The following is a 17,117-nucleotide window of genomic DNA, read 5'->3' as shown; positions in this document are numbered from 1 at the left end:
GAAAAAGCATCCGCGGTAAACCTGGTAGGTTTTAGGGATTCCCCTAAAACTCAGAGCTGACCACTGGAATCCTTACCTGTCAAAACTCACAGACACTTTGAATTTTTGAGGTGGCTCTTGAACTCCACAAGGCAACGTTGTCTGAAGAGGCGAAGTCCGGGACGCGGTTACGATACCGCTTAGATGAAAACCTGAAACAAAATAAAAACGTTTCTTAAACGGCAGTAGTAAATTCTTGGTCAGTGTGTCAAAGATAAAAGAGTAATTAAATTACGATGAAGGGAAAAACGAGATTCAATGTCGACGCGAATTGATAAAAGAAGGATGCATGGAAATAAGGCAAGAGAGCGCTAACACGCGAACTGCGGGGTCAATTTAAAGCAAATTACGAAATAATTTGCATGTTTCTCCCCTTGTCGGAGTGAGTGCGGTATGGACGTTGATGGTTAACTCAAAGGTAGCGCGTCACGACGTTTCCCACGGCCTCGATGCTCCAACACGTTCTTTTAGATTGCTCGAGGTTGACAAGTAAAGTATTATTAACGCAGTTAATAAAATATACAGTGCGGCATGCAAATTCTACGACCAGAATACCAGAACTAACGCAATAATAAAAAAAAATTGATTAGATGATTGAAAAATCAATTAAAAGCCTCGTCTATAATTGTGTATTTAAGTCCTATTAGCAGTAAAGATGCTAACAAAGAAGATTTCCAATGGGAATTCGCAGCGACTAAGTCGATTTTGTCCTAAATGAACGCGAATAATCCAAAAGTTGGCAAAATCTAACACGACAGGCTATCATACCACTTGTGTGGCTTCTGAAACATCAAAGACGCAAATGTACGAGCAAATTTTAATCGCGGTTTATTTTTCGAAGGTAGGATAATAATTTCAGGGGCTTCTTTGTAATTATTTTTCCTCACAAACTTTGTTTGGTCACAGTTTGTGTTTGCAGAAACGTATGTGCATATTATACTGACTACCAACATTTTTATTAAAGAACGAAACCCTGCACAAGGCATTGTCTTGTTTTCCAAAACTGTTTCAAAAAGACAGTTAATTTTGCGGAAAATAATACAGAAACATTAAATCATTTACATGCATTTACATGTAATTAATACAGGGTTTCACTAAAATTTATCAACACAAAATTGGGGAACTCCGTATTTAGAGCATTGTAGAAAATCGCTTCAGAAGTCCAAATACGTAAAAAAATAAAGATTCAAAGAACATTGGTTTGAAGATCACACTTTGAACTGTGTTTTCTTCAAATGGAAGCTAAAAGCGACAGTGTTTAATAAAACAATTTTTCAAAAAATAGCTTTATTTTGGAGTAAAATTTGCCGTTTCATTTTAGGTTTTTTACTCCAAAATGTTGCATTAATATTTTGCACAATCTTCTATGTCATAAATAACAATAAACACTTCTCTACAACACTCTGAATTAACAAAATCGTAACCATTTTTTTCTTAAAAATGCTACCCGAAGCCTTCTAAAGCTTTGCACATGAGGAATTCAGGAAACATATGTTGCCAAACAATGAATATATTATTGTCAAATAAAAGAACCGTGAAGGGTAAAAAAGATATTTCATATTAAAAAATTATACAAGAGAAAACTTCGAAACGAAATAAAACTCTAGCTACATTAATAGGTGATCAAATTATGTATTTTTTTTAAATTATACGGTATAGAATCCTCTTTCAAAATCCACCCGAACTAATACAAAATAACAATGTGGTATATAATCCAATAAAGAAGGGGGTGTTGAGTGATATGATGGGAGAGACTTTTAGAAAAGCTTTTATTAGTGGAACAGAATTAGTCATTTGATTATGTTAGTGAAGTGCACCCTTGTTTTTTGTTTCAAAAAAGCACGATTTTTCGTTTTGTACACCATCCATCGTTTAACTTACGGTAAGTTCATAAGTAATTGAAGGTCCCCCACGTTACAATGATGGTTCGGTATTTCGGTTGTTCGCGATAGTTGTAAAGAATAATTTTTAAAGCAAGCTGCTAATTCAGATTGAAGTCTTTCAGTAATTTTCCTTACTTATTAATCACGATTTCTAATGAAATAAAAATTCTTTGCATTTTAAACGTTTGACTGTACAATTGTACATAGAAAGGTATCTTCCCTAATTTTTTGGCAATTTTTCACTTACAGACAAAGAGAAAAAGATTATTAAAAAAAGTCAAGTTTTAAATTTTGCACTAAACTACGCCTAGTCACTTCAGATAATTGTTTAGGAAATGATCGAAAAAGAAAACACCAAGCAGATTTTGAATTAAACGCACTTTTACATTTTTTTTTATTTATGAACTGCTTTGTGGCCTCGTTTTAGGTGACAATGTGAACTGTAATTGGGGTAGGATTGTAAAAAATTTCGTTGGGATATTTGAATGTAGGCATCAGTTTTTGTCAAAAAAGATCGGCTACTGGTTGCCTTTGTGGGCAAATTATACCATCTTCTGATAAATCACGCTTCTGCTTTGCGTTTAAATAAAAAAGACCGATTATTATTTAACCGTAAATTTTTTTAATTCAGATACCAGTGTAAAAACTTTATTGTTAAATTAACAATTAGTTTCCAAAAACTCACAAAATTGGTACTCTAGATATTAACAAACAAAAAATAACTGAGAGTAGTTCTTATCAATGTAGATCAGTCATGTGTGTAAAATTTCAAGAATTTTATTTGAATGCGCGATAAGGTCGCCGGACTAGAGTTCACTGTGTTTTTTTTAATTTAATAAATCTTTTTGGATAATGAGATGTCCAAGCCAGGGCATGCCCTCGTGGCGCAAGTAAATGATGTCGCAAGCCCGAAATTTCTGGAAAGCAAGAAGTCAAGCCATAACGGAGTGTTTCATTGACAGGTCAAGAGATCATGGGAAAAGAAGGAGGGTTGTCATCGACGTCAAGGTCGTCTGCTCTCGCTTGGGATGTCCAAAACGGGATACTGACCGAGACTGTATGAGCGGAATGTGGCTCGGAAGGGTAACAAATCCGCGAAACCCAGCGATCTTTATTGTTATCCATAAACGAAAATCATTCAGCATTCAATGACCCCGGCAAAAAATCCTTCGCTAATAATCACTTTGTCCGAATACGTGACGTGCAAATTGTGATCGGTATTTCTTTCGTTGGGAAAATTGCGGACCTGGGGCCTGGCCCCACTCCCAAAATATTTAATATCACCCCCACGCCGGTGATTAATGGGCCCGGTGGCACGTTTCCGCGGCCATACCGTACCGTCAGATGGCGGTATGACCACTTCGACGGAGAACAAAAGAGGCAGTCTTCGAGGATGGTGATGCGAGTGCAGGTATAAACAAATTTAGCCTTGAGATTCCGTGACGGGTGGGCGACGGGGAAGTGGGGTGAGGTGACCTAGACCCAGACAGGCCGGCCGAGCGAGGCCGCCACAGTCGCGACGCGAATTAAAGGGGAAGTGTTCTGTCCTACCTTTGCTGTTCTGTTCGTTGCGCTTTCGATTCGTTCGACTCTGTTTATACACATTGATAAAGACACGCATTTTGTGCATAATATGGGAATTATTATGTATCGGCGACCATCGCGACCCTCCCGTAATTTATGCGCACGAACGGTGCTGAGATGGCGAGATACCACATCATTTCCATCGAACTCCGATCTGGTCAGACCGGGGGATGTCTATTTCCTCCGGCTGATAAGACTACAAATAAACAGTGTGGATGGGAGATACGGCCAGTGCCGGATTAGGCGGAATGCCTGCCAAAGCTCGATTAGGCTTTCGGGGAATTTAGCCCAAAGATACAGTAAAACCTCCATTACCCGAACTAATTACTACAGGGGTTGTCCGCGTTATCAGCTTAACTTTTCCTCTAACTAAAATGAATAAACAACTGAAATAGTGTGTTTTCTTAAAAAAATATGATAAAATTTACAGGGCGAGTCTATTAATTTCAACCTTACAGTTAAAAACAACTTTTATCATTATGCGGACAAGAGAAGGCACGGTCGGGTTAAAGGGGCTCGATTATTAAACGAACACCAGGTCTGCGAAGCCAAAATGATAAAAATCTAAATAAATAAATATGTAATAAGACTAATAAGTTAATAAAATCTGAACTGAAACAAAATATGTAGTTGCTTATGTGATTCTCTGAATTTTCAGCCGGTTTGTCATAACAATACATACTGTCCGCTTAAAGGAGAGTTTTTGTTTTCAAGAACTGCATTGTCCGCGTCCGTTTATTAGAGAGTTCTCTTAAAAGAGAAACTATATCATTTAAATACGTTAGCTCAAACTGGGCCTAACAAAAATGTCCGTTTGTTAGAGGGTTCCGCTTATAGGAGGTGTCCGTTAAGAGAGATTTCACTGTATTTGATTCTTTAGAGTAAAAAATGTAAAATATTTCGATAACTTTGTAATTTTTTTATATGGTTTATCAAAAACTAAAAAAATGCCCATTAATTCGTACTTTTCTTTTGCAAACACAATAAATAGTAGACAAATTGTTCTGTTGTACTGTTTGTTGGTGGTTTCAAATTCCCACAAATATTTAATTTAGTTTATTTTTCTTAAACACGTTCAACCTATAATTAACCGTGCTGCCAAAAATTCTTTGGAGGTGACCAATTTTTTAAGAAATTTAAGAAAAGTGTATGCGTTATTTTGTATTTAGTCCAATTCACATTTGGATAAAATAAAATCTTATAAACTATCTAATATATTTTTAAACTATGCAAATATCTTCTGATTTTGAATGCAGAAATGTTATAGAAACTGACAAATAAAAAGCTGTAATTTTTGTAAAGAAAAAATGACAGGGGCATCACTCAGAACTTTGCACCCAGGAGGCTGTAAGGCTAGAGACAGCACTGGCTGACTACAAATCCAAAAGGTCAGATGGTAGGTAAGTATATCTTCACCTTAAAGAATGTCTTATGGTATAAGAGTTTTTAACATTATTCTCTTTGTTATTTTTGAAGATCCCAAGAGTAAAATATACTTTAGTAGTTCTTTCTTTAGAAACCCTATGCTCTCTTAGAAAAAAAGGGTTGATATCAAGTGCAGTATTTAATTCGACTCCTTTATAGTAGGTTCATTATTGTAAAAAATAATCATTTATATACGAATGTGCGAAAATGTGTCGGAACCACTGATTCGACCTTGTAAAATGAATATGTTCCGCAGTGCCCAATTGTATTGTTTGCAATTTGGCGGCGAATTTAAATTGGACGCGAGATTGTATAGCCATCCAGATAAGCACTAATTTATTGTCAGTTGCCTTAAAAGGCTTAATCCCTTTCTGTGTACAAAAGGCAGCAGTAATCAGCATAGAATGGAATTATGACATCATCCATCTTGATAGTTTATCACATCCATTTAGTTCTGATAAGGCTGTTCGTACTATCCAGTTTTAGTAAGGCCGTTATGTAATGCTCCAAAACGTACTAACGTCGTAAAATGGAAAATTGCTCGGTATAGGATGCATATTCCAGGCTAATTCCCGACCTCCTTAGCCGCACACGATCGCTTTTTTCCCTTGGTTATCTTATCAAACCCTCGCACACATGTCGGTATATTTTAATATCGGCCGTAAAGTGCAGACTTAACGAGATTAAAATCCCGGAATGTTCGGAGTGTAAGTGGATTTCGGAGAACAATTTGATTTTGAGCGTTTTCCTTTCTAAATTAGTCGGTACAAAAAGCTGCGGCTAATGAAAATTTTCCTTTTCAAGCGCAGTGCATTTCGATGGAAAATACAAGTATCGATTTTGGTGCACTAATCAGTAATAAAAGATGTATGCGGTGTGGATGTTGGCCCTCGTTACAACGCGACAAATTGCACAATAATGGGCCATGCCGGAGACATACTTCATAACAATCTCTTCCGGAAGCCACACGGTGGAAGAGCGGTCAGCCTTTCATACTTTTCGACGAAAATGCCTAACGATTTCCAAGTGCCATTATTTTACCACATCCAAACAGTAGTGGAATTTGCCACTTCTTCATTGTCGGAGTTAACAAACAACAAATTGTATAATTTAGAATAACAATCAAACGTTTTAGAATAAACTAACAATTAAGTATTAATTAATTCTTAGAGTTTACAACAATAAATTTGTTTGGCGAAGGCCTGAAGACATTAATTAATTAAATGACCAAAACATTAACCATGTAGCCAGGTTTAATTAAACAATTTGGCGAACAAGGACCTTTTCATTCAACCTCCCTGATGCTTTCCCACGATGAATCACAGTAACAAAAAAACTATCGCCAAATTTAAATCTTTTGTTGATTCACTGCCTTTCTTGGAATAAAAATGCACATTGTCAAGGCAACATCAATGTACAAGTAACAACAACATACAGACTGTTCCGTCTAAACCTCACATTAGAAGTATTGAAAGTTCTAATAATAAACTTTCTTATTTTAAAGGCCAATATAAATTTCTGTATTACAACCCGAGTGGTAAATGTGACCTTACAGAAGCCCCAGTATATGAAGTCTAAGCGATCATAACATTACCACCGAGTTTTGTATTCGAAATCACATTATTTTATAATAAAATATCTTTTTTTATCATAGTTGATGTATTGACGTAGTAGGCTGTACCAATAAATTGGATTTGTCATTTGATGTTTTTCAATTAATATCAAAAACGAATTCGGTTTTTTCTAATCAAACTATTGTTCGGTGTAATTATCGTGACTGTTGTTTATTGTAATGTCTGAAAGTGACAGTGAAATTACAAATGAAGCATCTTTTGGCTAACCTGCAAATTACCAACCAAGGGAGGTAATGAGTAATGAGTAATGACACTAATGACGTTTCTTCCGATCTACAATAATTATTTACTTGACGAGCACTTTTTTTGGCACACGAGCGTAGCGAGTGCTGCATGAAGTGCGAATGTGGGAAATTGCTTTCTAAACAAGTTAGGTACAATAATTTTTGTTACAAATTGACACACAATAACTTAATAAGCTCCTTGATAGTTTTTACTTTACTAAAATCAAGTGCGTCTCCATATGTAGGTAGCGATGGTTGAAACAGAAAATAAACAATTAATAAGTAATAATAAGTAAGAAATTCCTTGATAGATTTTACTTTACTAAAATAAAGTGCTCTTTCCTGGTGTAGGTAGCGATACAGAAAATAAACAATTGCTTTTTTCATGATAGTAACTGTAACCAAATGTACTGTCTCCATGACTGAAAAGTCGCCAATATCGGCGGCCACGGCAGTTATTTGTTTCTTATCGGCGTAGTGGCATCAATATTATAGTTGTTCAGAAGGAAGAAGCAAGGAAATCCTAGCTGGATCACCCTGTGTGCTAAATCTTCTCATCGGCCATTGCGCCACCCCGTTTCCATCACGTGACCACGTAGCGCAGGCGCCTTGCTGCTGCCAAAAAATGGCGTCTGTGGTCCCGCACACGTGACCCGTTCATTAATAGCGAACGGATGACATTAACGGTGAAGGTCGCATCTGTTTACGGCTTATTTACGTTCATACAAAAGGTTATGTACGTCTGCGACTGTGCATTGTGATGACGGAAAACACGTGAATGAAAGCGGCAACCGGCCAACTATGATAATACGTCAGGTCATCAGGTGGGCCGGAAGAGGGATCTAGTCGGCTTATTGTCGCCAGTGCCGTATCGCAGTTTTTCATCGGCACGGGTCGATCGTTACGTCAGTGGCGAACCCCCCGAATCTCGTTTTAATCGGGTCCTGAACACAGAGGCAGGGCGTGTGGCCCGCGTCGCGATCGCTTAAAGCAGCACTGCCATTCCATGTCGGCATATCGCGTGCTATCCTTTACTGCCATCATTTAATTACGCTACATCCGCTTTAATCACTTAATAGCTCGTGTGGTTTTTGTCACTTTGTAACGTTTAGTGTTTGCATTGCTTTCCGTTGCCGTTCTCGGGTCGGGACGGATTGAACCGTTTGACGGATTGTTTTGGTTTCGTTAGAGGACTTGACCGGACCAGCGGCCAGGATGAGACTTTGGATAGAAGGTGGTCGGAAACACCGTGCCAAAGTCAGGTGTCAGGTGTGTGAAGGCAACACCTGGGACACCGAAGGGGAAAGAATTATAATATGGGAACAAGCGAATTTTGTAAGCTGTGAAGAATGTTACATATTCTAATGAGCTGAATTCCGGTTCGAAATTAACCAGACGGACCACTCGGCTAATTAAGTCGAAAAATCCGAATTTTTAAATTAACAATAAGCGCTCGGCATGCCAATATTTACATTTGCAAGCACATAATTTAAATTTTCGTATATTATTCTTGTTTTAACTTAATGAAGTTATCAAACAGTATCGTAGTAACAATATTTAAAAGTGGATAAGAAAATAAACTAAGGAAATCTGATTATAAATGTTTCTTGTTTAGTTTTTGAAACACTCCTATAATGTATCAATAATGTGTTTGTATTCTATAAAAAAATGAAGCAACTGTTTCAATAATGATAATTCTCGAATATCTCAGCTGCTTATTAGCTGCATTTTTTTGCGAAATTATATTGGTATGTATCTAGGTATGTGTATACGAAGGGTGGTTGTAACTACAAATAACCCCTTTTTTATTTAAAAGGTAGGTATAAAATCCTGTTTACTCAAGAGAAGCGCATTGTGACGTAAAAAACCACTTCCGCTTAATAGATAATAATCTTTGGTTAGGTTTATCTTTATGACAAAAAAAGCAAATAGATTTTTGCACATGAATGTGTCATGTCAGGGATAACAAAAAATAAAGGTCAATAATAATACCGAGTTTTCTAAAGGTATAGTTAGTACAATATACAGTTGAACCTCTATAATCCCAACTACATAATTATCACAAAATTAAAGGTTTATTAAAAATACAAAAATAATACAACACAGTGTGAATCTGTAAAAAGTAAAAAGTCTGAATATATTTCTTTATTCTAATGAAACACTGTTACAATTAGAATTTTTTTATGCAAATTTTTAGTTCATTTAAATTATCACAGCTTTTGAACCCTTTAGAGTAAGTGAATAATTCTTTTTGCGATTGATAAGCAAAGGTTCGAAGGGTCCTCTGACATGTTCAGGATTGTTAACTATCAAATTGCAAGGCTATTTTGATTTTTTCAAAATGAGATAAAAAAATTATTATAGCACAGTTTTTTCAAATGAAATGACTCTGTACTTCATTCAATAATAAAACATCGATTTCTATGGAGACTTATCAACATCTCTTACAGTTTTAGAAATAATCGAGAAAAATTGAATTTTAGTTCATTATTTTCAGTTTTAATCGAGTAAACATTCGAAAAATACGACAAAATTGTGCTATTAATTAAAAGAAATGTTCTATTTCCTATTTCTAGCTAAAAACTAAATAAACTGTTGAGTTTGACAATCATTGTTGACCATTTTGAAAGACCTACTTGATTAACGATGAAAATTACAAAGTAAAATGTTTTTTTGTGATTATTTTAAAAACTGTAGGAGGAAATTGGACGTGTTGATAAGAGTCACTCACCATAAGTGATGCCGATGTTCTTTCGGTTGCCTCAAGAAAATAGGTTCATGCTATTTAAAAAAAAAACTAAGTTATAGCAGTTTTTTGATAACCATTTTGAAAAAATCATATTAGCCTAGAATTTTTACAGTTAACAATTTTAAAAATTCTAGAAAGCTTTTCGTCCCTTCGGTTATCGAAATTTATTCACTTATCGCAAAGGGATAGCCCTTGAATACTTTGCGATAAAAGAATAAATTTTTGCAAATGAAAATGAAAATTTTAGCAAAAAAACTGACTAGGTCAAAAACTATGACTATAAAGCTCTAGTTATATTGAAATTTAAAAAGTTTCAATGTAGGCCTTAAAAAACACCGTTAGGTACAGCCTTAATCTATGTAGTAGAATTGTTAGGATAAAGGTAAAAATAAACATTTTAGTTATACTAATACATAAAGGCATAACATTATTTTACAGAAAAATGCAATTCTTTTGATTTTTCATGTTGTCATGCATTTTTTACAAGTTAATAAACGACATCTACTGCAAGGTTTTTGTGATGATTTTACTATAACATAACTAACCAAGTTTCTTCAAAGTTTACATTTCATTTCTCTCCCTCAAATTAAAACAAGACCTAATGAAATTCTTAAATGCGTCTTGTAAAAATAAGGGGATAACTGGGGAAGGAACATACAGTAGGATCTAAAAGTAATAAATTGGTAAGTCCATCACGTGGTAACTAAAGCGACCTCTGCAGGAGTCCCTGCTCGTGTTTTATGGCTAAACACGGGTATAAAGTTAAAACTGGATTTTTTATTAAGAACTTTAGTTTTTAAGATCGAAAACACTAAACGACAAAGTTGGAATGCACATTGGGTGTATGTATAGTGAACCACTCCATACAAATATAGAACCAGCCGGAGGCGATCACGTTTTTTCGATTACTTTTTCTTATTTCTACCTCTGAGAAGCGACAAAATATCTATGAAGTTTAAAGTTCTTGTCTTGTGGGCGTTGGGACCTTTTATTTTTAGCTGAATTGTTGGACAATAACAAAAGCTCTGTAATTAGTAGCAAGTAACTAATTTCATCCCGCAACGCAAAAGAGAAATATCAAACTGTCACGTCTGGCGACAGAAATATCCCCCGACCACGTATACGCGCTCTGCCTGCCTCCACTATAAAGCAGGAAGGACATCCTCGTCTCATTGTTAATGAAGGATTCAGCTCTAATTCCGCTTCTCGTTGCTGCGATTGCTTTACGATTACCATTACGAATGTCGAGGGGTTTTACGGCCACCTCTCCGCCGACAACTATGTCGGAAAGGGATGCGTGCCTCCTGCAGAACATTCCGGGGAAGGTATTTTAGCTATGTTGCAAGAGAGCCCCGCTGATCTTATTTTCATTAACATACCAGGTTTCTGCTTCGAACTTCGACCGATTCCGCCGTTCGGAGCTCGGCCGCACCCTATCGACGATTAGTTTTTCTTTTTCACAATCACTAAAGAGGACAATATGGCACATTCCACATGTGATAATAATTTAAATAATTTGAGCATGCGCTAAGACCAAACTGAGGTCGTCTCGTTCCGTATTGATCCGAGGGGTGACGTCACGGCTACTTGTGAATGATCCAATAAACGGAATTATTGTTAATTTTGACACGAGAAAACCGAAATTTAGGGGAAATTTATCACCCGCCATGAATTTTGCCCAGCTTTGAGGCGACAAGGCCAGAAAACGACCAAATGGAATTTTACTTTTCCAAAGGATTTTCACACAGTGTAGGCGTGTGTTTACTTTTTAACGAGTAGTTATTTTGCTCGTGTTTTCATTACAAGGGCGTAGGTGTACGTTGTACTGGCGTTTGGAAAATTGAGATGAATTAGGTAAAAACACGTAATTGCAGTAGGTACTGCAGAAAAACGAGCAAAGGGAGAATCAGCCTGCATGGCTTTTGGCCAAAAACCATTTCCTAAATATTAATTTCAACACTATGAGCAGTGGTAGGAAACAAAAATCAAATTAAGCCCCGAGTGGAGGGAAAAGCTCAAGTGAAACTGAATGAGGGAAAGGGTGTGCTTTTAAATCAACGAATTGGAGCGCTCTTTTCGGACTTAATAAACCGGATAATCGCTTCGAGTCACAATTATGGCGATATCTTCAGCGACACTCTGAGGTTTCCTCTACTCTAATTGCTGGCTGAATAAAATTTATGCCGTGTACGGCTTCCTTTACAGGTACAGGAAGTCCGTCTTGCTCTCGTGCATGTGTAGACAAAAGGATAAAATAGACAAACAGCCCGCAGTCATCGTATGAATCTATCTTCGTAATGCTTCGCGATTACATAGGACTGATTCATGATAGTTTTGGGAATTCTTTTTAGTGGACGATGATTCACGGTGGCTTTTGTCTACTGACGCTGAAAGCTTTTCGGGCTTTGTAAAAAGCAGACACCTACCTCAATTTTATATCTAACCAGGTGGTCTGTGGATTAGAAACAGGAAAAATGATTTTAGATGATGAACAGCCAAACTACTTCAATAATTAAATTTTTAAAAAGCCAACATGACGTACGCTTTTTTCTTTTTTCGAATCAATAATCTTTTTTTAGTTAGCTGAATGTGTATTCTGGTAAGAAGCTCGTTTCTTATTCAAGCAAGTAATTATTATTAGGCGCAGTACAGAGTAGCACAAATTAGGTATAAATACTTGAATTGAAAGGTCAACACTAAAATTGATTAACGATCAATAAAATCTTTTAGGTAGTAACTGAATAGGGTGACAAATTTAGAAGCAAAATTAAATGGTCACCCGAAAAAAATTACAAGGATAAAAGATCAAAAACCTCAGATGGTTCAAAATTTGAATTTATTAGTAAATATCATGGAGGGAGAAACTTGTGGATAGATAGTTAGGTTCTAGGCGTTCTACAAACATTTATAGCTTTTTCTGAATTTTCTGCCTACGTGTGCAGGGATGTAATTAAACTTTATATTTTTAGCGACGTTTCGATTTTAATTAAATCATCATCAGTGTTTGTGCCATATATCTTCAAGCAAGACCTAGTTTTTTCTACAAATAAAGCTATTCATTTAGAATTTACCAACTATCTGTACATCATTTTTTTACTGTATTACTAAATGCTCTATGATGGCTCTGTCAACTGTCATCTAAAGAGTAGGTATCATTTAACCCGAGAAGACCACATATTTTACTGGATACATCTATAATAAAAATAATAAGTAATAACGAATGGTCCTTGTATTATTTCGCCCAACAAAACCTTACTATTAGTAAATTAGTACAACTGGAGATTTCTTAAGTTTTTGGCATGATGTAAAAATACAGACTGTTCAAAAATGATTGTTCCTCAAGTCAATCAAGTCGACTATGGCATAGCGGAACCACGTATTTATGACTATGGACTTCAAATTCAATGTGCTGGTTCGCCTAAATGACTATTGTAGTTTCTAAGTACCGTCTCATCTCGGGCAAATCTTTGGATTAGCTTTTTACTATTTTTTGCATTTTTCAAGTTGATTTGTGTCTATTTCGGTGACTTTTGGTGTTGTGTATTCTGCCGTTTTTAGATTCCAAGCCTGATGTTTGCATTATTTTGACGGATCCATTACTTATGACAACATTCACAGTTTAAGTTAAGCAGCATATCACGTTTAAACTTTATAGGTGAATTGAACAATCATTTCTGAATCATCTGCTTCGTTTAGAACATTGTAAGAACAAATTTTGAAAACTATGGACATATTTTATATGAAATTAATTGAAGTGGAATATTATATATGTAATTATTAAAATAAGAAACAATAATCAACTTTTGCGAAAAGTGCGAATATGCTCTACTTGTTTCAAACGTTGATGAAAATTCTGATAAAAATCGACTTGAAATCGACATGAGCGCGTGCTTTGTTTTTTAGCTTTTTTTAATGACCTTAATACGTAAAAATTCTGGTAACAATTTCTTTGTTACTTTTTAAAAACTTAAGTGGCGCACATTGTCCGCTTTATATCTAAAAGTGCAATCTTTAGCGCACGAGGCGAGGCCAAGTGCATCGTAAGTGTCAGCATTTGCTTGACTTCTCGTAGACGAAAACTGAATTTTTCTACCGACTTTGTTATTCTATAATTAAATTGAGTCTGATGGTTTATGAAGACATAAACCACTTGTGCAGGAGAGTAATCACATGTAGAAATCGCGCAGATGTAAGAATGGCACAATAAGTCAGCGCAGAAAGGGCCGGTTGTTATTTGTCAGCCTCGGGCATTTTCAATGCAGTCGGCTGTACCTCTGCCAAATGCACTATCAATCTCGTAGGAAAACAGTGCAACGTTTGAAAATCTCTAGCAATTAAGAAATTCTTGGAAAATTCCTTCCAATTTGTTCGGTGTGGCTACCATCCGTCAGGCCGGCCCGACCTGCCCCCGGAGCACAGAACCACCCCGGCCGTGCTACCCCACCTTCCATGTAGGGAAATGTTCGAGTGACTGTACTAAATGCGGAATTGACCTGCTATTAACACCCAAGGTTTATAATTAGAGTGGGATTAAAGGGGATCAGCGGGTCGAACATGGCGCCGAAGTTCAGTATGTCAGCACATCCCCTTTAAGCCACCCCTGTTCTGTCTGCTCTAATCGGTTACAGGCGTTCCCTTCATATTCTCTTTAGTGAATCCCAGCCAGCAGCCAGCCAGCATTTGGCCGTTTTCTCTCTCCATCTCTCCACTTGTGCAACTCCTTCCCAATCATCGGCCGTTTTTTCCCTTTCGCAGGCCGTGGTGCACGTACCTCGACGTGACATACGACGATTGTTTACCGCTAATGCACGAGATTTCAATTAAATCGATTGCTTTTAACACTTATTTATTCACATTTCCTGTAGTGCAAGATGTTGCCCATTCGTTACGGATATGACTGTTTTTACTTATAAATTATGTAGAGCGCCGTTAAAATGCAAATTGTAAAAACCTGTATGGTGGAGATTAGACCACTTTGCTCTTGAATCACCCAACAGACTTGAATTTCTTGTGCTCAGGACTTGCCACCTTTGATATGATAAAATGGGCTTCATTTAAATGACAGAGGCTTGCATGCTAACGTACCATCATGTCATCCACATTCATCAAGACAACTCGAGCTGTTTTTAATTAATTTTCAATGTCTAAACATCAACGACATATTCAACAACACTTAGATTTATTATAGTCAAACAAAAACGTGTCATAATCTGAAAACGGGTAAAAACACGTCCACATGTCCTGGAGCAGTTACTCAAAAATTTACAAGCAACAAATCGAACGGTTTTTTTGACACCATTTTCGTCTAAAGGGGAGTATCATGCAGGCTGTTCCGTCTAAATCCCACATTAGAAGTATTGGGAGTTCTAATAATGATAGTCAGGTTCTGAAGTCGTTATCAACTTTTTTATTTTAAATGAAAAGCTATGTTTTTATTGCATTTTTGGATTACTCGAGTTATTTTAAAGGAGTTTTTATCAACCTCTCCTATAACTAAATTTAGTCGTTTTCGAAATATTTATGGTTTTTGAAAATTTTTGGATTTGCATCTTTGACTTCAAAAACCGATGACTCTGTCGTGTTTAAAAGTTTTGTTTTTTTTTTTTGGCTTATTTAACAGAGAAAGTTTAGATTTTTTCTTTGGTGTTTTCAAATATCTGAAAAAAGTAAGCAAACTATTTTTTTAAGATTAAGATTGCAGAACAAAATCCACAACTCACAATTTTCAAATGAAATGCCACAATTTTTATTTGATTAAATGGTAGAGAATTTAATTTTGCATCGATCTGTATTATCAGTCCCTATACTTATGTTTAATAGTTTTCGAGTTATACGAACATTTTGTTGGCACTGAAAAATGCATTAGCCATAGATCATTTTCACAAAGAGAACTTTTATGTAACTCCTTCGTCGTGCTCCAAAACCATTCGTGCCACAGTAGAACATTTTATAAAACTCGTAAATAATATACTATTTCGCATAGGTTGCCATGGAAACGTGCGTCAAATATAAGAAATTAAAGTTTTTAAAGTCAAAATTCAATGAATTGTTTTAACACAAAGGAAAGCAAAATTTTGAACAGAACTTCCGTTTATTCAATAAAAACTGTGCAAAAATATCTTTGGCTAGTAAGGAATTTCCGGAAATGTCAAAGAAAACCAACATAATTTGAAAATTACCATAGATAAGTATAGGAAATGCTAATACAGATCGTTGCAGAATTAAATTTTCTTCCATCTAGTGAAATAAACATTAGGATATTTCATTTGAAAAAATTGACATAATTTGTAGAAGTTGTCCAGAAATAACCTTAAAATTTTGGAGTTTGTAATTTTTTTCCAGTTTTGAACAGACTGAAGAAAAGTTGTAGGCTTTCTTTCTTCATTGTCCAAATAGCATTTCTAAACCTCTAAATACGGCAGAATTACCGATTTTTGAAGTGAAAGGTGCAAATCCAGAAATTTTAAAAAAATCCTGGATATTTAGAAAACGGCTGAATTTTATAGGAAAGCTGATGATTCAGATAAATATCATTACCAAAGCTTTCAATACTTATAATATTTTAGACGGAAAAAAACTATTAGAAATTCTGACTCACCCTGTATGTGGCAATAAGAATTAACTGTGGAACAGCAAACTTGCTTTGTTTGCGATTTTAATAAATTACCATCAATTTCAATGAGACAAATTAAACGCAAATTATGTGAACACCACGATTCATAATTAAATTAATTGGAAATCGAGCCGGGAATTATTCAAAAATTCTGCTTTCAAAGTCCAATTTTCTTTCGAACTTGACAAACGGATACTCTTTCGATTAAGCAACTATTTTCTAGTTTGACGCTGTTAAAAATAAATTTCCTCTGTGTTACAGTTACCCACTCCAAAAGCAAAAAGAGCAGTTATTGCAAAATCGAAATTACGTTCCTGCCGTTTGGGAAAAAGTTCGTAACGGTTACTTTATTGCCTTTATTTGCAAAAAACAAGCGTATATAGGCACATGGCCGCACAAGCCGGGTAATTGAAACAATTATCGCAATACATAGATGAGTTGGAAAATAACACCTGCTTGAAACACCTGCGTTATGAACGTCCGTTACAGTTTTTATAGATAGGGGTGGGTCCTCCATAATTTGAAAAATATTAACAACGTTATCGGGAAGATCGGGTCATACGCGCAAACTAAAGGTCAAGGAACAGTCGCTAGAAAGCGTCACTTTATGATAATCGATAACAAAAAGACGTAAGAAAATTATTGCGTTTTGCCTTTTCGATGTTGGGTCGATTAACGGAGGTTTGGAGGTTGAGAGACGCTTCCCATGTAGGAAAAAGTTGAGTCTTTCATCCGCTGTTTCCTCAAATAGGTATCATGTTTACCTGTGCGACACAAAGAGAGTATTCTTTTGCACAACAGTTGCGTTTAAAGTGTTTCCTCTCGTGTTTTAGCCCCTGATTGAACGGTAAAAATGTGCAAGATCTCGGATTTCTGCAGACTATAGGCAGGTAAGGAAAACGGAGCTACTGCAGTGGAGGTACTTGTACTCCTTGTCGGGTTAATTATAAAAGAAAGAGGTAAAAT

At 36.0% G+C, this 17,117-nt stretch overlaps 1 protein-coding gene across 2 annotated transcripts in view; it reads right to left on the bottom strand.

Annotated features, from left to right (window-relative positions):
• The window catches only part of LOC664434 (zinc finger SWIM domain-containing protein 4), a 52,775-nt gene that overhangs the window by 14,678 nt on the left and 20,980 nt on the right, over positions 1–17,117 (bottom strand). For both annotated transcript variants that reach the window (XM_008197732.3, XM_008197733.3), the window contains exon 2: positions 77–191. In XM_008197732.3, coding sequence (XP_008195954.3) covers positions 77–191 — 115 coding nt within the window. The remainder of the gene's footprint in view (positions 1–76; positions 192–17,117) is intronic.

The sequence above is a fragment of the Tribolium castaneum genome, chromosome 3, assembly GCF_031307605.1.
Source record: "Tribolium castaneum strain GA2 chromosome 3, icTriCast1.1, whole genome shotgun sequence".
In the NCBI taxonomy this organism is placed as follows: Eukaryota; Metazoa; Arthropoda; class Insecta; order Coleoptera; family Tenebrionidae; genus Tribolium; species Tribolium castaneum.
The sequence above is the reverse complement of the archived record's forward strand: the minus strand, read 5'-3'. Positions and strand labels throughout refer to the sequence as shown.